At 34.7% G+C, this 23,785-nt stretch overlaps 1 protein-coding gene across 11 annotated transcripts in view; it reads left to right on the forward strand.

The window, feature by feature from the left end:
- CSPP1 (centrosome and spindle pole associated protein 1) overlaps positions 1–23,785 on the forward strand; it is a 155,585-nt gene that overhangs the window by 110,595 nt on the left and 21,205 nt on the right. For 8 of the 11 annotated variants that reach the window (XR_006198311.1, XM_042923747.1, XM_042923746.1 and 5 more), the window contains 7 exons: positions 5,141–5,293; positions 9,438–9,550; positions 13,431–13,580; positions 13,981–14,127; positions 17,031–17,135; positions 19,060–19,126; positions 19,952–20,069. Coding sequence is in view for 10 of the 11 variants with exons in the window: in XM_042923747.1 (XP_042779681.1) it covers positions 5,141–5,293; positions 9,438–9,550; positions 13,431–13,580; positions 13,981–14,127; positions 17,031–17,135; positions 19,060–19,126; positions 19,952–20,069 (853 nt within the window). In the remaining variant the exon portion in view is untranslated. The remainder of the gene's footprint in view (positions 1–5,140; positions 5,294–9,437; positions 9,551–13,430; positions 13,581–13,980; positions 14,128–17,030; positions 17,136–19,059; positions 19,127–19,951; positions 20,070–23,785) is intronic. The other 3 variants (XM_042923750.1, XM_042923751.1, XM_042923754.1) reach the window with 1 other exon arrangement.

Consider the following 23,785-nt stretch of genomic DNA (forward strand, 5'->3'; position numbering starts at 1 on the left):
TGCAAATAGTTTTACTTCTTCCTTTCCAGTATGAATACTTTTCAGTTATTTTGGTTGATTTACAGTAGATAGGAACTCCAGTACAATATTTAGAAATCTTGAGAACCAACATCCTTGTCTTGTTCTCGATTTCATTTGGAAAGCACTCAGTCTTGGCTGTAGGTTTTCTGTAGATTTTTTTTTTAAACCAGGTTTAGAACATTCTCTTCTTTCTCAGAGTTTTCATCATGAATATATGTTGAAGTTTATCAGGTGCTTTTCTACATCTTTTGAAACGATAATTTCATCTTTCTTATTACTCTGTTGATATATGGTGAATTACATTGGTTTTTTTAAAAAAATTCTAATCATGTATTGCTGGTTTCTTTTTATTTGTTGTTAATGTTTTATTTTTTATTTTTGAGAGAGACAGACAGAGAACAGGTGGGTCAGGGGCAGAGAGAGGGAGACACAGAATCTGAAGCAGGCTCCAGGCTGCAAACTGTCAGCACAGAGCCTGTTGTGGGGCTTGAACTTGCGAACTGTAAGATCATGACCAGAGCCGTAATCAGATGCTTAACCGACTGAGCCACCCAGACGCCCCTGCATTGACTGATTTTTTTTTTAAATGGTGAGCCGCTCTTTCTCCTGGTATAAACCCTATTTAATGTTATTTTAATTTTTTTTTACATGTTGTACAATTTGATTTGCTAGTTAAGGTTCTTTGCATTTAGGCACATAAGGGATATTTGTCTGTTTCTCTTATAATTTTGTCTGGTTTTGGTATCAGGATGATGCTGGCCTCACAAATATGAATTGGGAAAAGTTTCCTCTTCTGTTTGTAGAATTCACCAGTGAAGCCATCTGGGCTGGGAATTTTCTTGTTGGGAATCTTTAAACTATGAATTAAAATTATTTAAAATAAATTATTTAGTTTTTTAAAGTTTATATATTTGTTTTTGAGAGAGAGAGAAAACATGAGTGGAAGAGGGGCAGAGACAGAGAGAGATTCCCAAGCAGGCTTCCACACCATCAGTGCAGAGCCAAATGCGGGGCTCAAACCCAAGAACTGTGAGATTATGCCCTTAGCTGAAATCAGGCACTTAACTGATTGAACCACCCAGGCACCCTGAATTCAACTTATTTAATAAAGACATTTAGTTTATTTATTTCTTCTTGTGTGAACTTATGTGGTTTGAATCATTAAAGGAATTTATCCATTTCATCTTTTTAGTTTATTGGCATAACATTTTTCACAGTATTTTATTATTCTGTGTCTGTAGGATCTACAGTGATAGTTCCTCTTTTATTCCTGATATTTGTAATTTATTTATTCTTATTTTACTTAATGAGTTTGCCTGGAGGTTTATCCATTTTATTGATCTTTTCATAGAACCAGCTTTGGTTTCATTGATTTTTCTGTTTTTCCCTTCGTGTTTCATTGATACCTGCTCTCATCTTTACTATTTTCTTTAGTTTACTTTGTACTTAATTTTCTTTGTCCTATTTTCTTAATGTGGAAGCTTAGATTATGATTTGATTTCTTTTTTAATATATGCACTTAAAAATGCTATTAATTTCCTTTTGAGTACTGCTTTAAATGTATCTCACAAATTTTGATACGTGGTTTTTTCATTTTCATTCAATTCCGTTTTCTAATTGTAATTTTTCTTTGATCCATTGATTATTTAGACATTAATTTTAAAAATTTCCAAATATTTGGGTATTTTCTGAGTAACTTTCAGTCACTTTTAGGGTATATTCTCTTTTGTTTAGAGAATATACTTTTTTGTTATTTCAATATTTTTAGGTTTGTGAGATTTATTTTATGGACCATGAGTTAGATTTTTATTTGTCTTAGAGACTGTGATCTTTATAAGTAAATATGTATATTTTAATTTGGAAATATATGTTAATAGTTGAATCAGGGTTGAAAATTTTCTTTAGCCCTCTGAATTGATTTATTAAAGAAGAGTTTGTGTATCAGTCATGATTGCTGAATAATCTTGGGTCTGTAGAAATATTTTCAGCCATTTTCTTTAAAGTGTTTTGGTATTTTCCACCAAAGAACGACTAACTTAACAAAATTAATTTTAATTTCAAAGTATATGTTTAGGTTTATAAAAAAAAGCATAAAATAAAACAAGGAATGAAAAAATTTAAGTACTGTATGTATTGTTTATTTACCTGTAGTAGCTATCATAAAATTTAACCCTGGTCTAATAAATGTTTCAGATAGTAGAATTATTTTCCCAATCATGAATCTGTAATATTTTATTTTGTTCTGTTCTTTGTAGAATTATTCTGTAATGCTAGCAATTTTATATTAAATACTATGATGGTGTACATTTGAAATAAAGGCCATTTTTTGGGACATCTTTGCGGTTGGCAAATTATACTCTTCACCGAAGTGCCTTGTATAATTTTAATTTTTAGCTCATTTCAAACCTTTGTTTTACACCTCACAGAAAGATAGACAAGGAGTGACTATTTGATTGATAGTTTTTTCTAATAAATAGCAATATGGACTTGTCTTGATTGCTGAATCTGATAGTCTTAAATAATTATGCACTCTGCTGACATCAGTTTTCTTTTTTTATAAATACATTGACTTATCTAATTGAGAGTACTGTGTATAGTCACAACAGTAAAGAAAAACATGCTATTGATTTTTGAGTTTATTATAGTTTTTGTTTATATGACATTTATCTCTTAATTTATGGCTTGTGGATGAGATTGCATTCCCTAAGCACTCATTAGTTTGGTAACAAGGCCCTGGGTATCATTTTCAAAGGAGTGAGCTTGATATCCATACTCTAGTAACAGAAAATGGAAGAGTACTGTACGCATTGTTATTCATAGTGACTTCTCATTTATATAGTCTGATCTTATGCTGTTTTAGCGAATTGGATGATGAGACATTAATTTCCCATTTAAGTTCTTTTGTTTAATTTGGTGACTTTTTAGGGATCACAGCTGTTAATTCATTACTTCAACTTCCTCATCATCTTTCTATTTTCATTTACCTTCCATATCCAGATAAATCCCATGATTTGATGATGGTGGCGGGAGCACCCAGCTAATTTTTGCCTTACCAATTCTTGGTACTTGGCAGTTTCTTTGCAGTCAGTTTCTCTGATTACAGTTAGTCCCTTCTTTCTTGCATTTCCCATTTTTTTTACTCATTTCTTCCCTTTAACATCTAAATATACTTAGGTTACTTGTATTCTTCAACACAAATAAACAAAAACTCTGCCTTGACCTTACACTTATAATATATAAAACACATTCAAAAAGTAGTCTGTGGTTGTTGCTGCCACGTCTTACTAACTTCTTACTGTTTCATATTCCATAAAATGAATTCTAGCTCCTACTGCTTTATTGATGTGACATTTTCAAAAGTAACTGATGTCCTGATTTCTGATTTAGTGGATTTTAGTCTGTCCTTACTTTCTTTGAACTGGATTGACAGTTCCTTCCTTTAAGTTCTGTGCATTCTCTCTGATGCTGTCTTCCCTTCAGCTGACATTTATTGGGATGTGTATTATGAACCAGGTTAAACTCTTCTAGGTTTGTGAACATTATCTTTGTTCTAGGGCTATCTTCAGACATTGTGTGTTCCTTGAGTTAGATATACTCTTAACCTCCATCTATTTTCTCTCCCTAGCTGCCATTATTACTGGTAATGCTTCTATTACTACCAGGACTGTCTTTACTATCATCTACAGAACAGAATAGAGAACCATCAGCTTGTGTTTTAGAATATTCCGGAATAGGCATGTAATCTCCATTTTCCTCTCATTGCTTTATTAAATGTGTTTTGTGATCTAGTCGAGCTGGACTGCTTTAATATTGCCAGAACACTTTTCCTGTTTTTCCCCCTTGGAGCTGTTTCTCACATTTTTCTGTTTATTATCCTTTCTGATACATCTTCATCTCTGAAGCTCCTATCCAGTTTCCAAGTCCAGACTGTCCAAATGTTGCAGTAGGATATGAACTTCCTGACTCTGAGCTCTGTTCTCTCTGGTAACATTTCCTGTTATTGGCCGTGTTGTATCTGATACTGTGATTCATGTTCAAAATACATTCTTGAACATAATAGGCTTTCTGATAAATACGTCTTATGTCCAGGTTTAAATTCTCTTTCACTGCTACCTTACAATCCCAGTTGTTTTGTAGAGAAATATTTTTTATTTTATTAAAGCTTTAGAGTTCTGTAGTCATTCAGGTCTGTTTTTAAGATTGATTTGTTGTTTGACCTGGTCCTGTGTGGTTAGATTTTTGTGATGTGTATGTGGTATCTACTGTTGTGTAACAAAAATTACCCAACATGTAATGTTTTAATATAACAAACACTCATGATCTTGTGGTTCTGTGAGTCAGTAATTGGTGAATGGGTTAGCTGGGTGGTTCTGTCTCAGGGTCTTGCATGAGGTTACAGTCCAAAATTTCAGCCAGGTCTGTAGTCATATGAAGGCTTGACTGGGACTGGAGAATTCATTTCCAATATAGCTCCCTCTGTTCCTTGTCATGTAGGCCTTTCCATAGGACTACATCATTGTCTTTATGATACAGTAGCTGACTATCTTTGAAGTAATAGATTAAGCAAGGTGGAAACCATAATGTCTTTTATGAAGTAGCCTTGGAAGTCATATGCCATCATCCTACAATGTTCTGTTCTTAAGAAGTGAGTTTGTAACTCTGGCTTATGTTCAAAGGGAGGGTAATTGAGCTCCATCTTTTAAGAGAGGATTGTCAAAAAGTTATGAATATATTTTAAAACTCCACACTACATGATTATATTTTTTCATTAGGAATGCTAATGAAGTTGGCTAAATTTCACTATGACTTGTTTTGAATTGTTGGTGTTTGTTCTGTATTTACAGAGATTCCAAGTTCTGAAGTAACATACATATGAGTATGGTTTTTATGGCCTGTCAAAGATTTTTATATTCTTAACGTCTTGACTGATTTTCATAAGGTTATTTTTTGAAAATCTTCTTACAAGTTTTAATAATTTTGTTTCTGTTTTCAGGGCACCAAGATACCATTGAATTATTCCAACCTATCCTACTGTTTTCTCTGATTCTCTACTCTAAGAAAATGTATTAAGCATACTAATTATAGAAATGTATTTGTTGAATTTATTTTTCCCTCTTAGCTGATTTGAATAGGATGCACAGACAAAATATAGATGCCTACCATAATCCAGATGCAAGAACATTTGAAGATAAAAGGGCTGTTGTATCTCTAGACCAAAATTTAGCCACCTCAAATGCTGAGAACTTAGAAGATTCTGCAAATAAAAACTCAGGTTTTTAATTACATTCTATTTTTTGTTTGTTTTACATTTTTAAAGCTGTTCAGTAATATTTCTCTTCTGTTGTCTGACAAAGTTCATATTGTGATTTTGAGAATTTGGGTACTCAGAGTCAGGAAGCATAACACATTCATGTTATTTATAATACCTTTTCTCAAGTATTAAGTAGTTTGACAAAAGTGAATAGGGAAAAAAAGTTTGCTTCGTAATACTATGTATTTCTTCTGAGCTTTATAACTTATATATACTTGAGCTGCTACTAAAATTTTTATTTTGCTGGTGGGAGGACATTTCTTAAAATCATGTAGTCTACACATACACAAATAGTCTCTTTTGCTTCTTATATCGGTAACTATTTGATTAGTGAAAGTGCATCAGATGTGATATGATACATTGTACAAAGTAACTGTTTTTGTTATATTTATTATTTATTTATTTATTTATTTAAAAAAAATTTTTTTTCAACGTTTTTTATTTATTTTTGGGACAGAGAGAGACAGAGCATGAACGGGGGAGGGGGAGAGAGAGAGTGAGACACAGAATTGGAAACAGGCTCCAGGCTCCGAGCCATCAGCCCAGAGCCTGACGCGGGGCTCGAACTCACGGACCGCGAGATCGTGACCTGGCTGAAGTCGGACGCTTAACCGACTGCGCCACCCAGGCGCCCCTGTTTTTGTTATATTTAATTTTAATTTTGTTTAATTTTTTTGCTTATTTTGTAGTCATTTACCTTCCCTTGTAAAACCACAAAGTACAAAGAAATTAGGTTTAATGTTTTAAAAGTTTGATATCTGATCATGTCTCCATTTTTTAAGCAAATATGTTTTTTTAAACTATTTATTTATTTTGAGAGAGAGTGCGTATGCACGTGCACATGGGGTAGGGGCAGAGAGAGAGGAGAGAATCTCAAGCAGGCTCTGTGCTATCTGCACAGATCCCAATATGGAGGTCAAACTCAAGAACTGTGATATCATGACCTGAGCTGAAATCGAGAGTTGGACACTTAACTGACTGAGCCATCCCAGGCACCACTTAAGCAAATATCTTTGGTTTGCTATTAAACAACATTCTTTAATGAAAGGTTCTATAAATAGAAAATTATTCAGTATCTTTATGACTTGGCAGGAAAAGTCGTCAGCATCTTTTTTTATCAAGTATATATGAAAATGTGTTAAGTATTTAAAATTCAAGGGAATTTTAAAAATATTTTGCACTATATGTTGCACTATACTTTAATGCCTATAAAAGTAACCATTTACTACAAATTCTGCTTTTGTACTTCCACAAAAGTTTTGATTTTAGACTAGAAAAGAACTTCACAATAGAAAGTCTTTCTGAAATATCCCTGACTGATCATATAGGCTTCAAAAATTAAAAAAAAATTTTAACTCATATGGAGGCACCTGGGTGGCTTAGCCAGTTGAGCATCTGACTTTGGCTCAGGTCACGATCTCATGGTTAGTGAGTTCAAGCCCTGCATTGGACTCTATGCTGACAGCTCAGAGCCTGGAGCCTGCTTTGGATTCTGTGTTTTCCTCTTTATCTGTCCCTCCCCTGCTCATGCTCTCTCTCTTTCTCTCTCAAAAAATAAATAAACATTAAAAAAAAATTTTTTTAACCCATATGATTATCTGGCCACATAGGCAGATTACGTAAGGAGCTATGATTAGAATCACTAACCTTTCATCTTTCAAGTCTTTGATGGTAGTGCTAATCTAATCTCTGTGGCCTTTTGGAACACTTTAGGAGATACACTATATGTTGTTTCCATGTACAACCTGTTCCACTGTTGGATGTCTAATTATTAGAAAGTGCTTTCTTACTTTGATGCACAAGTAGATTTTTACCTAGTGGATTCAGTCTTCCATTTTGGGAGCACTAAAATAGAAATTTTTGATTTTGATGAAATTAATTTGGCTCTCATTCTGTGTCTGTAATAACCCAGTGTGCAGTAAAAACACCTTTCATTATTGAAGATATTTTGACTTCTTTTTGATACATCATTAGTTTTCTCTTCATGTGTTTCTTCTAGTAGTCTGTATTGAGATCTCAGTGCCAAATATTCTTTCTACACTTTTCTTCCACACCTGGTATTGTTGGTAATTCTGTCTCCACCCAAACCTTTTTCTATCGTAGTAATAACAGTTTGGGCATCTAGCTCTGCTTATCAAGCAGAAACACTGGAAAAATCAGCAGTTCTATGGCCCCTTCGCAATAAAACACACAAGCTTGATGATTGAATATGGACAGCAGAATTTACTGTCTTTCGCCTTTCAGTACACTGTCAGGGTTTTGGTGCTGACATTTTGGCCAGGATGCTTTAGTTTAAGAAATCACACAACATCATAAAATGTTAAAATTCCCCCTTTTTTGCGGATTGAAATTAAGAATTAACCTAAAATAAACTTTATGAATACAAGAAAGTATCCAGTCACCTAATTTGTTGCTTTGCTAGCATATATGTGTGAGTGTATGTTTATATAGGCACATGTGTATGTACACACATATATGGCATTTAATATTTTAAAGGTCTTAGGGAACTTGAACGTATCTGAAAATTGAATGTTATAATGTGTGCTTAAAATTCATTATCCTCTCATGTTTTTGAGGCCCTTCCCAAAGTTCATTGTTTTTCTTTTACTTTATGGTTCTAGAATGAAGAACCATATTTATGAAGTCTATACTAATTTGGCTTCAACTTAATTTTTAGTTTATTATGATGCCTAGATACATTTCCATTTTCTTTATATAGAGCACGTTTCCTTATGATTTTATTTTTATACTTTATTTTCTTGAAAAACCTTATTTTTAAAAATTTGTTTTGCTAATCCTCCTTTTCACCATAAAATTTTATTTTTATTTTTAAATGTTTATTTTTGAAAGAGAGGGAGAGAGAGCATGAGCAGGGCGGGGCAGAGAGAAAGGGAGACAGAGGATCTGAACTGGGCTCTGCACTGATAGCAGAAAGCCTGATGTGGGTCTCGAACTCATGAACCGTGAGATCATGACCCAAGCCTAAGCTGACACTTGACTGAGCCACCTGGGTGCGCTTTACCATACATAACATTTTAATATTTAAGTATTGATTTGACTTTCTGCTGATCTATTCAATGAAACATTAATAAAATTAAATACAGAGGCAAAATAGACCTAAATGGCAGCTAAAATGCAAAGCATGAGTGAGAGAAATACATGATTTATATTGATGGTATAAAGAATGAATCAGTAACTAAAAAAATAATATAAAAAGTTATGTGAGGCCTAAATTTATTTTTTCCTGCATTTAAAGAGAGTCTCCTGGGGTATAATTATTTTTCAAGTTGCCTTTATCCTTCCCCAGGATGTATAATACTATTTATAGGAACATATAGCATATTTTTATTGTTCATGTTTATATCCCCCCCCTTTTTTTTTTGAGAGAGGGAGAGAGCACATGAGTGGGGGAAAGGGACAGAGGGAGAGAGAGAGATAGGATCTTAAGCGGGCTCCATGCTCAGTGCAGAGCCCAGTACAAGACTTGATCCCACGACCCTGGGATCATGACCTGAGCCGAAATCAAGAGTTGGATGCTCAACTGATTGAGCCACCCAGGTGCCCCTATATCCCATTAATTTGATAGAAATTTTAAATAAAAATTATTGCAATGATTAAAAGAATCTTCCTATTTTATAAAAAATGTTTACAGAGCTGGCTTTCTAATCTTTTGTGAACCATAGATGGAAAGACTTTGGAATTACTAATTTTTAAACGTAATATTAGAAAAATTTTAATATATGTATACAATACATTTTAATATATAATTAAGCATATCCTTAAGAAAAGGATATTCACATACATAAGGACTTAAAGATGTACTTTTTTTCTCTCCATATTATCTTTGTTTCTTTGGTGTCTTTCAAGTATTGATATATTATGATTTTTTCAACTATTTTTGTTTCACCATTTTTCTTTCTCTCATGACCTTTCATCTGTCTTCAGATTTAATCTCAGCCTTTCTCTTCTGATTTTTTAACCTCTGGACTTCCATAGGTAGCACATTTATTCAAAGTATGGATTTATTAGCAAACTTTATTCTTTAACCTTCAGAATATTCTAAGCATTGAGTAATGGTATGTCTTTGCAAAATTTCTCTTTCAAGGTTATACACAAACACAGAACTCTCCTTTTGCTCGGGGAAATATATTTTGTGAGCCTCCAACTGAGCTTCAGATTAAACAGCAAGAATTATACAAGAATTTTCTTCGTTTTCAGGTGAAGTACTTATTTGATCATAGTTTCAAAGTTTTGTTAGAATTGTAATAAGCCAAACTTGCAAAGATTTTATCCACAGGATAAAGACTAAATTCTAAAATACTGCAGTTTTTAAAATATCTCAGTTATATCAGGTAGAGGTAGTACTAAAACAATATTATTTCATTTATATCTGAAAAAGGGATATGGAAACATGTTAGGCATGCTAGTTGTCTTAATCTTTTCTTTATTAAATCATTAGTTGTTAAAGAATGCTGAAATTTCTAAAACTGAAAGACTTAAAATATTTATTAGGCATAGAGTGAATCTTTCTAGATGCTTATGTGTTAGTAGACAATCAAGTTTTTTTCCAAGTGATATGATATTCTTGACAGGGTATAGTAAGTTATTAAAAATCATACAGAATCACATTTTGCAATTATTTGCCTCATTTATGTATGTAAGCAAATAGCATTTAACTTGGCAATGAGAAAGAATGAAATCTGGCCATTTGTAGCAACATGGATGGAACTGGAGAGTACTATGCTAAGTGAAATGAGTCAGGCAGAGAAAGACAGAAACTATATGTTTTCACTCATATGTGGGTTCTGAGAAACTTAACAGAAGACCGGAGGTGGAGGGGAAAGGGGAGGGAAAAATGTTACAGAGAGGGAAGGAGGCAAACCATAAGAGACTCTTAAAAACTGAGAACAAACTGAGAGTTAATGGGGGGGGGATGGGGGAGAGGGGAAAGTGGGTGATGGGCATTGAGGAGGAGTTGTTGTATGGAAACCAATTTGACAATAAATTATATATGTGTGTGTGTGTGTGTGTGTGTGTGTGTGTGTGTGTATATAATAAAAATAGAAATGCCCAAAGGAAGACACTTGAGCATCCAGTGTTTATTGAGCAAACAGACTTATTGAACTCCCATTCTGTGTCTACTCTTGTAGACATAGAGATGAATAGTAGGGGTGGAGCCTGAGGTGAATGAGAAGGATTCAGTTTCTTCTCCCCTCACCTGCACACCCCTTCCCACCCACATGTATATCCCAGTGTCAGATTAATCCTGTGGCCTGAATAGTCTTCCTTTGACATGACTTCTTACTTCTTTTGGTATTCAAAATCTGGTAGTAGTTTTTCTTTTCTACAGAAAATGTCCAGATTCCTTAGTATGACTTCTAAGGCTATCCAGTCTAATCCCAACCTCTTAAATTCTTAAGTTCTACTCAAACATGTCATCTCTCTAATCCAAATTATCATGGACTCTTCAATAATGCAGCAATATAATGTATATGCTCTTACGGGTGTATTATTGAAGGATTTAAAAGATTGGAAGCAGGGATATTCTACTACACTGGCAACAGTGGAAATAGATGGAAAGACCTTTCTAAGGATTGACAAAATGAATAGAGTTATTGAATGTAGGAGAGTGGCATCAGAATTCCCAGTGGTATTGGCCACTCAAGTCAGGTAGCAGCTAATTGAGGGTGAGAGTCACCTTTGAACTTGAATTACCCTGTGGTATACTGTCCATAATGACAGCAAGTCAGAATTATGTAATTCCTATTATACTTACCAAGTATTAGCATGGTTTAGGGTAGAATTCAGGGGAAAAAATCTTGATCTTATAGCCTTTTATTATTTATAAGGTACTTTTGCATATAAGTGTCTCATTAATCTTCAGACTTTCTGAGGAAGGTATTATTATTTGTTTTATGACATGCAGCTAAAACGTAGGCTAAGAGACTCATCCATGGTGGCAGAGCCTGAAAATTGTGAGGCCAGTGCTAGAACCCAGGTCTCCTGGCTTTGAGTATCATATCTGGATGTATTGTGCTTACATTTCTAGAGAGCTCTAAGTCTTTCCTCTAGGAATAGAGGAAGCTTTGACTATATTAGTTTTAGAGTAAGTTTAGCCTTCAGTTCTCCCATCCTGTAAACCTTCAGTGCACCTGTGAATGGATTGCTCTCAAATGGTGGCCTACATATTTTTTTAGCAGCCTCTTGAAACTCTTTCCCCCCAAATCTAACTTTAAAATATCTAAATGGTACTTGTTACTGTCAACACTAAAGTGTCAGACAAGAAGTATCCCCAAACTTAAATGTTAAAAGAAATGTTATAAAATGTTCAAATCTGTGTGCAAAAATGGCAACATAAGCCCTTAGCTCCATGAATGCATAAAAAGGTACACTGTTAAAGTTAATGCAGCAGAAATCTTCATATGGTTAAAATTTGGTAAATAACACTTATGAGTGTTTACATGTCAATTTTAATTATAGCTTTAGAAATGATTAACAAGTTTTTTTATTTTATTTTATTTTATTTTTTTTAACGTTTATTTATTTTTGAGACAGAGAGAGAGCATGAACGGGGGAGGGGCAGAGAGAGAGGGAGACACAGAATCGGAAGCAGGCTCCAGGCTCTGAGCCATCAGCCCAGAGCCCGATGCAGGGCTCGAACTCACGGACCATGAGATCGTGACCTGAGCTGAAGTCGGAGGCTTAACCGACTGAGCCATCCAGGCGCCCCAATGATTAACAAATTTGATACAGTATTTGCAGAACCTTTGACGTACTTTTGTATTATACATTTGGAAAACCACTGACCTAGATGATAGCTTTCTTCTTTCTGTTGAACTACTGTGTAGCATTTTTGTTGGAATGGCATTTTCTGTGGATTTCTTAGGTGTGTGATCCATTTATGATTATGACCCTGACCATTAATGGAGAAGTGACCTTGTGATTTTGATTTTGATTTTGTGTGTGTGTGTGTGTGTGTGTGTGTGTGTGTGTGTGTGTGTGTAATAGGGAGAAGGGAGAACTGAGTGTTAAATGTGAGGTTTTGTTGTATAGATCATAAATGACATTTTATGTAGGTTTATTGTGCTTGAAGAAGTGATTATGTGTACCCTATTAGTACTGAATATTAGGATTGTGCATGTTTAATAGTGTTGTTTGAAAGAAGTGTTGGAAGAAGCCCTAGCATGTGAAGTCATGAGATATGTGAAAAGATTATAGTTCTTATAGCTCAAAAGATTGATAACACTAGATATAACAGCCTTGAAGGTAGAGGAAATGTAGATAAGAACAATGAAAATAATGTGAATAGTCATAACCATGTCATACTAAAAAGTAACTAAAATCTACTGATAACCTTAAAACCAGCGTCATGAATACCCAATACCCAGGCTGCCGTTCTCTACCTCATTCATGGAGGATGTAGACTGTATCTCAGGGTTCTCTTCCTTTCAGGTCTTAGACTCTCCCTTAGAGTATTTCTTCAGAGTACTTAGCACTATAGGCCCCAGGTGACATTCAAGATGGAACTTAATTATGAATCCTTGTGGCTAAAATCCTTGTTTTCCTTACCATTTGCCAGTAGATAAGAAAGAAGAAAGGGCATTCTGGGGAAAGGATTCTTGAATAAGGAATGGTTAAATGCTAAAATAGTACACTGTTGTTGCCGGATAGTAATTAAGCCAAGGAACTTTGAGACATAATAGTAACAATCATTATAAAATAATATAATGATGAGTTGCTTACTGAGTACCTCTAAACAAGAGGAACTTTATATTTTTTATATATACGTTGTTTCACTTCAATTCTTTGAGCACTCGTTGGGGAAGTAGATATTAATAACTCTTTTTACCAGATGACAGAACTAAATAAGAATATCTTAAGTTCACCCAGTGTGTATATATTTGGTGGAGCTGAAGTTTTGCTCATAATTCTTAATATTACATCATGTGGCCTCCCTAGCAAAATATAGGAAACTGAAATTTTCAGGAATTTAAAAGAGGGTGTTATGAGTGTTGAATTCATAGGATACTAGAAAATATTACATGGTACTCTAACTTTCAGCAGTTTTGCAATGTAATAACTAGATTTAATTCTTTAGATTGAGGAAAAGAAACAAAGAGAAGAAGCAGAGCGAGAGAGACTGAGGATCGCAGAAGAAAAAGAAGAAAAACGGCTTGCAGAACAGAGGGCACGAATTCAGCAAGAGTATGAAGAGGAACAGGAAAAGAAGAGGGAGAAAGAGGAGGAGGTGCATTTTTTTCCTACTCTAGTTTTCTCCTTACCCTGAAAGTAAAATATTTCTTCTGACTTGGAAAGATATTACAGAGGAGAACAGTTCTGGAGTACGTTTAGAAAATATCAGATCAATATTCATTTATTGGAAACTATTTTATTATTAAAGTGAAAGACTTAAGAAGAAAGATAAATGATAACTTTTTAAATCCAAAAATTGGTTTAGGTTGACTAGGATGTTATAAAAGATGCCTAATACTTTATTGTTAAATAGCTTCTTTTTGTTAAAGAACACCGAATATCCTCTACTAGAAATATATCTTCAATTTTATCTCTTTATTTCAGACAAATAAGAGATATTTGAATAGACTATAGAATGTATGTATGGAGTCTATATTTTTCTCTTTATTTTAAAGCAAAGGCTCAAAAATGAAGAGCTTATTCGGTTAGCTGAAGAAAGACGGAAAGAAGTGGAAAGAAAGAAGAAAGAAGAGGAAGAAAAACATAATCTTCAGCTTCAGCACTACTATGCAAGAGAAAATATAATTGGGGAGGAAACAAAAGTAAGTTTCAGACAAAAATGTAAATTAAACCTGTAGTTTAACCCACTTTCTCCGTGAGAGTCACGGAGTTGTTAGCAAACAGGAAATGGTGGAGGAGATGCTTTTGTTCCTCCCTTCCATCTTGCTACTTCATTTGGGTACAGTGCACTGAACTTCCTGTGCTTTGCTGCTGTTCCCCCCCGCTCCCCCAGTGAATGTAAGGGGGTTACTTACCTTAGTCATTCTTAATCTTGTTCATATGGTCAGTGGAGCAGCACCCAACCAGCTATTCATGATAAGAGTAAGTACAGAAATGGAGAGTAGATGTTAGGAAGCTTTTGTAGCACTTTGTCAGAGTAATCATATGTCTGTTGAATCTGATTAAGTTGGACTTGAATAGTGTAATGTCTTTTTAAAAATTTTCATGTATATGGGGCGCCTGGTTGACTCAGGCTCAGGTCATGATCTCACAGTATGTGAGTTCGAGCCCCGTGTCGGACTCTGTGCTGACAGCTCAGAGCCTGGAGTCTGCTTCGGATTCTGTGTCTCCTCCTCTCTCTGCCCCTCCCTTGCTCATGCTGTCTCTCTCTGTTTCTCAATAAGAAATAAATGTTAAAAAAAAATTAAAAATAAATAAAAATAAAAAATTTCATGTATCTAGTAGTTCATTTTTACTGTTTTACGTATTTATCCTTGATGGATTGGAAATTAAAAAAGAGCCCAGTGGCTCACAATGGACTGGTTTGAAGTCCATATCTGAGATTGGTGGATATCCACAGTTAGGTGCATGGATTAAAGTTATTAGAGGTTTTCTCTCAAGGAAACCAGTTGGCCCCTATGAAGCTCTAGTTTATACCCTTGCTCATATTTCAAAGCTGTATTTAAAATTTTATATGCATAAGTATCACAGGATTTGTTAAAAATACATCTTTAGGTCTCATTTATAGAGTATCTGACATTGTAATAAGTCTGAGGTTAGTCCAGGAATCTGTATTTCACAGGGCTTGGATGGATATCAGCCTGTGGACCACACATTGAAAAAAACTCTATGTTCTGTAGGTTTACCCCAATTTAAGAAAATGGTTTTCACAAATTTAGATTTATACAGACATTGTTTTTTCTAAACAGCATTTGCAAGATTACTTTTAACCAGTGGACTCTTCTAGTGTATTTATGATGTGGTTTGGTGCACTATTCAGTATGTGACCTACTATAAACAATATGAACCATTTCTGATTGTCTCAAATACACTGTTTTATTTCTCACCCCAGGTTTTATGGTGATAGAGATAAATGTTTGCAATTAGAATCTACTGAAATATTGTTTAAAAGAGAATTTATAAGTAACACCTATGTTTTTGTTTGTTTTATTTCTTTTCAGTGTTCTAGTAATGTTATATCCTTCATTCATAGGATATAAAGTTGGATATATATTTGTTCCACCTTTTAAAATAGTATTCAAGTGTCATTCATTTATTTTTTAAATTAATAACATTTATTTTTTAGAGCCATGTGAGGCTTGTAGCAAAACCAAGTGGAAAACACAGAGAATATTTTCTTGTAAAATTGATTATTTAAGAATGAAAAATAGTTGTTTTCCACAATTTTCACAATTGCCAATTTCTTACTATGTTTAAGAGAAAATGCTTTCCATAGGAATGTACAGTTTTATGACTGTTATAGTTCAGTTTTGAAGTACCTAAGTTTTAAATCAGCTTTGTTCTGTTTAATGCATTTTGCTCTCATTTGTGAAGTTATCCTTGTTAGCTATAATTTTTCTTTTATTCATGTATGCCTGATATATATTTTTGTCTTTTCTCTCAGTTTTTACTTTTGTGTCACCATTTATTTTTTAGTTAGCTTATATATTTAGTTTTTTGAATTTGGTTTTGTGAGGTTTTTTTTTTTTTTTAATTTGCTTTTTTTATCCTAATCAGAGTTACAGTCTTTGGAATAGTGATCCCTATATCCCTCTCTTTTTATCATACCCAATATATTTGATCATATTAATTGAATTTCTGATTTTTTGTTTGTTTTGCTCCTTGATAGTTACTTGTTTTCTTATTATGTGTAGTATGCTTTGCTTGCTTCATCCTCTGTGGTCCTTTACAGGGTTTATATTGTCTGTATGATTCTGCTCGTGGTCATCTAGTGATTTTAAAAGAAAAGATTTTCTCATATATTTCTAATTTTATCAAAGTCACCAGTGAAAGTAATATTTGATTTTGTACCATGCAACATGAACAGCTTAATATCCACACACATACTCTGGTCTGGTCTGGGTGGTTTTTTTTTAACCAGATAATTATTATTGCATTTTGTTGGGAGTTTTTATGTCTTTAGTGTTTTGATTTTAATGTGAAGTTGGCAACTGTTAGCTTTATTATGTTGTAAACTAAAACCCTGTTTTATTTTCTTATGGAGACACAGAATGCTATTGTGATCTGGAAAATTCCCTCATCCAAGATGCTCTTGGTGACTAGGGATCTAGATTTTAGAGTTTGATTTATATTATTTTCCAGAAAAGAGTTTTTGTTTTTTGTGTTGTTCTATTTCTTTTTATTACTAAGACAAATTTTTACTTTAGTTCTTTTTGTTTTTGTTTTTGTTGTTTTGCTAATACTTGGTTTTTACTGTTGCTTAAGTTTATTGAATTTTTTTATTCTAATCTGAGAGTTCTTTTAATAACAATATCTAAGTCAATTTATGTTTATCATAACTGATGTTTTTGATCTACATAATTGAATTTCTGACTTTTTTTGGTAAAAAGTGTTTTATGAAATAAAAGCAATAGCATTCTGAACTTCTTAAATGGTCTTGCTAACTATTAGGGGTGTTTGTACACACACACACACACACACACATGTGCATGTATGTGTATATACATACATATGTTGGTCAATGTGTGTATATTTTCTCCCCCAGCGCTTGAGACAGCCTTCTCCTGTAGTTCCTGCTCTTCAGAACAAAATTGCAAGCAAACTCCAAAGACCTCCTTCAGTTGACAGCATTATAAGTTCCTTTATTCAGGTATATACTTTTTCTTTTGATATGTTAATCTTAGTTAAGTTATTTTAGATGGGGGGAATTGAATGAGATTTTCTTTTTTTAGTCATTATATTTAGCTAGGTTACATTTTTTCAGATCTAAAATACAGATAATGTTTACATTTGTTTGTTGCTTCACCTGTAGTTGATATTTGGTGCCCTAAGTTTTAAATTCTTTTGACAGTTTATAATTTAGCAAATGGTTCTTGTGTAGGTCCCTCAAGAAGGCCTTTTCTTTGATAATATAATATCTGGCTAGCTGTAGTTATGCTAATAAAGTCCCTTATACTGAGCTCCCATCAAAAGAGAGCCGGGAAGATGTTCCAGAAGGGTTGATCCTTTGAGTTGACTCTTGAAAAACGAGTAGGAATTTGCCATAAAGAGGAGCATGAGGGACTTTTAGTGTGTGTAAAATGAAGGGAGGTGTAAGCCATATGGCACACATGGAGAATACAGCAGTTTGGTCTGGCCTGATAATGCCTGACCAAGATGGCAACAGAAGTATCTGTCAGAACGTATGTGGGATGTTGTATGGAGTGCTAAGGGGTTTGACTTTATTCCCATGGATACCAAACAGGCTAATTACTGGAGTAGACAAAGATGTTAGAACATTGTCCTGAATCTCACCCTCTGAGACTCTGATTTAGTAGGTCTGTAGTAGATAACAAATGGGAATGCATGTACTACTTTAAGGGAATGATATATGTCATAAGTAGGAGAATGGCCATATATGTCTTACATAATGTTCTCTTAGGCAGTGGTGTGGAGATCAGTGTATTTTAGAGGCTGAGCAAGACCTTAAACTTGGAAACAAGTTAAAATGGTTTTGCAGAAGTCCAGCTGTGAGACTTTGAGGACTTAAAGGCAGTGACATTAACAACTGACAATGGGTGACAAGTTCAAGACATACTTAAGAGACATAAATAGTGGTATTTACTAACTGTGTATGTGGGGTAGGTATCAGTGACGACTTTCAAGTTTCTTGTGAGATTTATAGAGTAGTCGGTTGAAAATAGGTTGGGCTAAGGAAGGCGCTCTGGACTGGTTTTGTAGTTTTGGAAGCCATTACCATTTGCTTCTTAGATTAGTACAATAGTCTAGGATGAGTTTGGGGAAAGCAAAGAATAGAGGATGGAAAACTAGGGAATTAAATATTTAAGAAGCAGAGAAAGCAAACAGAAAGCGACCGTGGCAATATCAGTTGCTACTGGGCAAGTAAAATAAGGGCATAAAATACCCATTAACTGTCACTTGGGGATCACTGGTGACTTTGGGGAGTGCTATGTTAGTGGAGTAATGGGGTATAGAAGCAAAGGCAGTAGCTGTATGGTGAGGAGTGAATGGGCATGAGGAAGTAGATACCCACATTGCATCTCTTCTTCTTGAAAGTGGGAGGGCTATGGAGGGAAGTAGAGAAGGGCTAGTAGATAGTGATGAAGGAGGAGGTAAGAATTTTTTTAAGAAGGAAGATTTATTTTTTATTTTTTTTTAATGTTTATTTATTTTTGACAGACTGAGCATGAGCGGGGGAGGGGCAGAGAGAGAGAGCGAGGCACAGAATCCAACATGGGGCTCAAACCCACAAACTGTGAGATTATGACCTGAGCTGAAGTCGGATGCCCAGGCGCCCCAAGAAGGAAAAGATTTTTAAGCATAGGCTGAGGCAAGAGAGTGATGGGAGGAGGTGAGAGTCACTTAACTAGATAGACAGGACAGTGAAGGGATTGCTTTTGGATGGAGCAAAGACTGTCCCATTGTGATAAGAAAAATACATGTAGGTAAGAGTATAGATAGGATACTGGGAAGTCTGGGTTTTTTTACATATAGTTACTTAAAAAAATTATTCTTTTCAAGCTTCTGAGTAGGGAAGACATACTGAGTGTGTCTTTGTTATGATTATTAAACAGGAAAGTTCCGTGTCCAGGGCACAGTCTCCTCCAGTACCTGCCAGGAGAAATCAGCTCCGTGCAGAAGGTAGAGTTAACTATGAAGTCTGTAATCTAGAATATTTCCCTTAAACTTCTGTTTTGAAATAATTATACACTCATAGAATGTTGCCAAAGAGTATAGTGAGGTCTTGTGTACCCTTACTGCAGCTTCCCTCCGTGGTAATATCTTACATAGTACGATAGCCAGGAAATTAACATTGCTGTTCTACAGACCTCTATCAGGGCTCACAGTTTGAACATGAAGTAATTATGTGTGTTTGTATTTTTTTTTTTTTTTTTTTTCAACATTTTTTATTTATTTTTGGGACAGAGAGAGACAGAGCATGAACGGGGGAGGGGCAGAGAGAGAGGGAGACACAGAATCGGAAACAGGCTCCAGGCTCCGAGCCATCAGCCCAGAGCCTGACGCGGGGCTCGAACTCACGGACCGCGAGATCGTGACCTGGCTGAAGTCGGACGCTTAACCGACTGCGCCACCCAGGCGCCCCATGTGTGTTTGTATTTTTGTGTGACTCTGTGCATTTGTATTATGTAAAACTTGTGTGACTACTATACAGTCAGGGTGTAGAACTGTGGCATCACCTCAGAGGAACGCTCTTGTGCTGCCCCTTCATAGTTGCACTTTCCCCACCCCAAGAATATTTCTTGACTTTTGAAATTCCTGTATTATTAGAAATGTGTGTGGGGCCTTACTGGTGTTCATGAATGTGATCTGTGTATATATAAAAAACATAAAAATTAACTTTTCATAAAACTGTCTCTCTGAGCATTTTGTGATGTCAGGTTATATTAAATGCTTAATCTTCTGTTCTTACACCTGTCTTATTTTTTACTTTTTGTGAATTTTCAGAGGAGAAAAAAAATGTAATAATGGAGTTATCAGAAATGAGGAAACAGCTTCGTAGTGAAGAGCGGCGTCTACAAGGGCGGTTGCTACATATGGATAGTGATGATGAAATTCATATAAGGTAAGTTTTGAATTGTGTTTTTTATTTGTTAATATCTTTTGTGTTCAGGAAAAGGAATCGTACATTAATCAGAACCTATCCAGTAATTCTACAGTTTTGGAACAGGATTAATTAATCTTTATTGTAAAGTCACATTTATTAGAATGAATGGTATGCATGCTTGAGAAAAGTTTTTAACAGAGTGTTGGTGAAATTATATGACTGAAATAGCCTTTTCCCTCAAAAGAAATCTAGCTAAACAGTTATATCTTAGTGGAAGCACTCAGTACAACTAATCCAAAGTAATATATGATTTATTGAGCCTGTATTTATAGTGTGTGGTAGGTTTTCTTTTTCTTTCCTTCTTCTTCTTCTTTTTTTTTTTTGGTGGGGGCAAAATAGCTCTTTCTTTAACCAGTATGCTTTTAATTTTTTTTTTTTTTTTTTTTTTTTTTTTCAACGTTTTTTATTTATTTTTGGGACAGAGAGAGAGACAGAGCATGAACGGGGGAGGGGCAGAGAGAGAGGGAGACACAGAATCGGAAACAGGCTCCAGGCTCCGAGCCATCAGCCCAGAGCCTGACGCGGGGCTCGAACTCACGGACCGCGAGATCGTGACCTGGCTGAAGTCGGACGCTTAACCGACTGCGCCACCCAGGCGCCCCTACCAGTATGCTTTTAGATTCACATTCTTGAATTTTATGTAGATTACATTGCCTTCATAAAACATTTATCCACACCTGTTGAACCCATTCATTGTGAAAATACGGGATATTTAATGAATACTTAACCTAATATAAAACATTTAAATTGAATGTTTTAACTGTCTTTCCCTTCTGCCAATAATATATTTATGGCAGTGATGATGGTGGTGGTTGTGTTGACAGAGATACTGGGATGGGGGAGTTAGAAAGAAGTAGTTCCTTCTTGAAGGAAAACCAGAAATAATAGCCCTAACCTTGAAATGTTTAATAGGATTAGATTTAGTGAAATTTAAGTTTTGGGATTACACCATTCTTCCAGCTCTATCTTAGAATGGATTGTTTGTCTCACCACATAAATCCATGAATGAAAAATAATTGACTCATTTTTTTGACCTTATGTACACAAGGCAAATGGGTGCAGAAGTTGCTTTGTAAAAACTGATTTAAGTGGTAGGGAAGTCCACATTAGAAAAGAGGTAGTTGAAACAAGACCAGAAGAAGACATAAACTAGGCAATTAAGAAAACAATCTCTTTACTTTCCCTTTCTTAGTCTTCTACAAAATCAGGCACAGAAATTTAGTCCTTTAGGGGAAAATGATATAGGAATTGAAGACTTCAGAGTTGGAATAATCATTTTAAAGCTATTTTTTGCATTTTACATTAAAAATGTATTTTTTAAAATATTTTCTAGCCAAGTAACTTACTACCAAATATTTCTGATAATTTTTGCCAAAAGGACTCCTATATTTTTTAAAGCAGTATTCTTCAAACTGCAGATTGTAGTCTATTAGTAGGAAGTAAAGTCAATATAGTGGGTAACTGCCACAATTTTATTAAAGGGTGTTTATTTTTAAAAAAATTATTTATTTTGGCATAATTTTAAAGAAAAGTTGCAAACATAGTACATAATTCCCATATGCCCCTCAGTTTTCCTAATTGTTAACATCTTACTAGAGTTTTCCCAATTGTTAACATCATACTAGAGTATGACTGTCACTAAAAAGCTGATATTGGAACATTACTACTATGTCCCAGACTTTTTGGATTTCTCTAGTTTTTCCATTAATGTTCTCTTTCTATTCCAGGATGTAATCAATATATACAGTACCACATTACAATTAGTTGTCATGTCTCCTAATCCCCTCTGGTCTGAAACAATTTCTCATTCTTGTTTTCATGACTAACAGTCTAGAGGGTTATTGAGTTCTGGAATCCTGTAGAATGTCACTTAATCTGGGTTTGTCTGAAGTTTATTTATTCATGATTAGACTGGTGTTAAGGGTTTTTGGAAAGAATAGCACAGGGCAGGTGGTCTTCTCATCACATCACATTGCATCGCATCATGGGGGTACATGGCATCTACTTGATATCCCTGGGGATGGGAACCTTTATCATTTGGTTAAAGTAGAATTTGCCAAGTTTCTCTGCTGCAGTTAGTATTCTTAGGACACGAATCAATAAATCTGGCACACTTGCAAGAATAGGTAGGAGGTGGGATTAAGCTCCATCTCCTGGAGAGGGGGTGGGTTATCTATATATATTATTCAGAATTGTAAATGGTAAAATAATAAAATTTAAAATAAAAAATAAAAACTGTAGGAAAGATTTGTCCCTTCTCTTCCCTTTATTCAATCATTTATTTATATCACTTTTGTTTCCTGTATATTTATTTTGTACTTTGAGTTATAATCCATTTTCCATTTTTTGTGGGCACTTCTTTACTTTCTGGTATTATAAGACACTCCAGGATCCTCTTGTACTTCCCCTACCTCAGCCCTAAAATCAGCCATTTCTCCAGGGAGCCATGATTCCTCTTGGAGAATGGTATTTAGAAACCAAGCTCTGGATGCTGGTTGTGCTTGCTGCTACTGGGTGTCATTGCTTCTGGGCAGATGGACAGTGGACAGAGCTAGAGAATTTAATACATGTATGTGTGCTAAGTCATATTAGCATATATCTGTCATTGTTCCTGGGTCTGTCACTTTGTATATTTGTTTAGTTCATAATGACATTCATGATTCTAATCCAGTATGTAGTAGGATTTTTACGTAGCATCTTTTTTTAAATTTTTAAATTGTTTAATGTTTATTTTTGTGAGAGAGAGAGAGCGAGAGAGAGCGTGCGCGCATGAGTGGGGGAGGGGCAGAGAGAGAGAGAGGGAGATACAGAATGTGAAGCAGGCTCCAGGCTCTGAGCTGTCAGCATAGAGCCCGACATCAGACTCGAACTCACAAACTGAGATTATGACCTGAAGTCAGGTGCTTAACCCACTGAGCCACCCAGGTGCCCTTACAGCATCTTAACCTCTGAGTATGTTCTGGCGAAGTAAACACAGTGAGAAAGTTTTGTGATATAGAATGGCTAGATAATGATGTATTAACCAAGGTGGTGATTTTCTTTTATAATAGATTAATTACTTCTAAGTAATTGAGAGGTCGGTATAGTTTTTCTGTATTTACTTTCATGATGTTATAAATGTCTTAACTTTTGCAGCATTCTGTATTCAGACATGCATATTTAATTCAATATAATAGGTTATTGGCATTTTATTTATTTTCTTTTTTTCATTCATAAGTTGAATGCTGTACTCCCTTTTAGCAAACCAATATAAGAAAGAGAAACCAGGCAGCTCTTCAGTTTTCTCATTTGTAAATGGTAATGATAATTTCTACCCCAAGATACTTTAGTGAAGAATAAATAAATGTATGTATTTGAAACTGCCTTGTAAATTCTATGTGCTAACTTAAGTTAGAGAATATATGTTAGAATTGCCATCATTGAGCAAGATTTGTTTAATACATTTACTTTGGTATAATTTTTAACATGTATTGTAGTCAGAGACATCCCAGAGTTGATTCTTTATTCTGATTTTATAAACTGTCACAAAAAGAATCTCTTGTTAATTCACATTATTGAGCTCTTACTATATGTTAGGCACAAAACAAACATTAGCTAGCTCACATGCAAAGAAGATTTAACAACCTAATTCCTAACTTAGCATTTTATTTAACTCTTAGCATTAATGGAAACTA

The sequence above is a fragment of the Panthera leo genome, chromosome F2 (assembly GCF_018350215.1).
Source record: "Panthera leo isolate Ple1 chromosome F2, P.leo_Ple1_pat1.1, whole genome shotgun sequence".
Classification (NCBI taxonomy): domain Eukaryota; kingdom Metazoa; phylum Chordata; class Mammalia; order Carnivora; family Felidae; genus Panthera; species Panthera leo.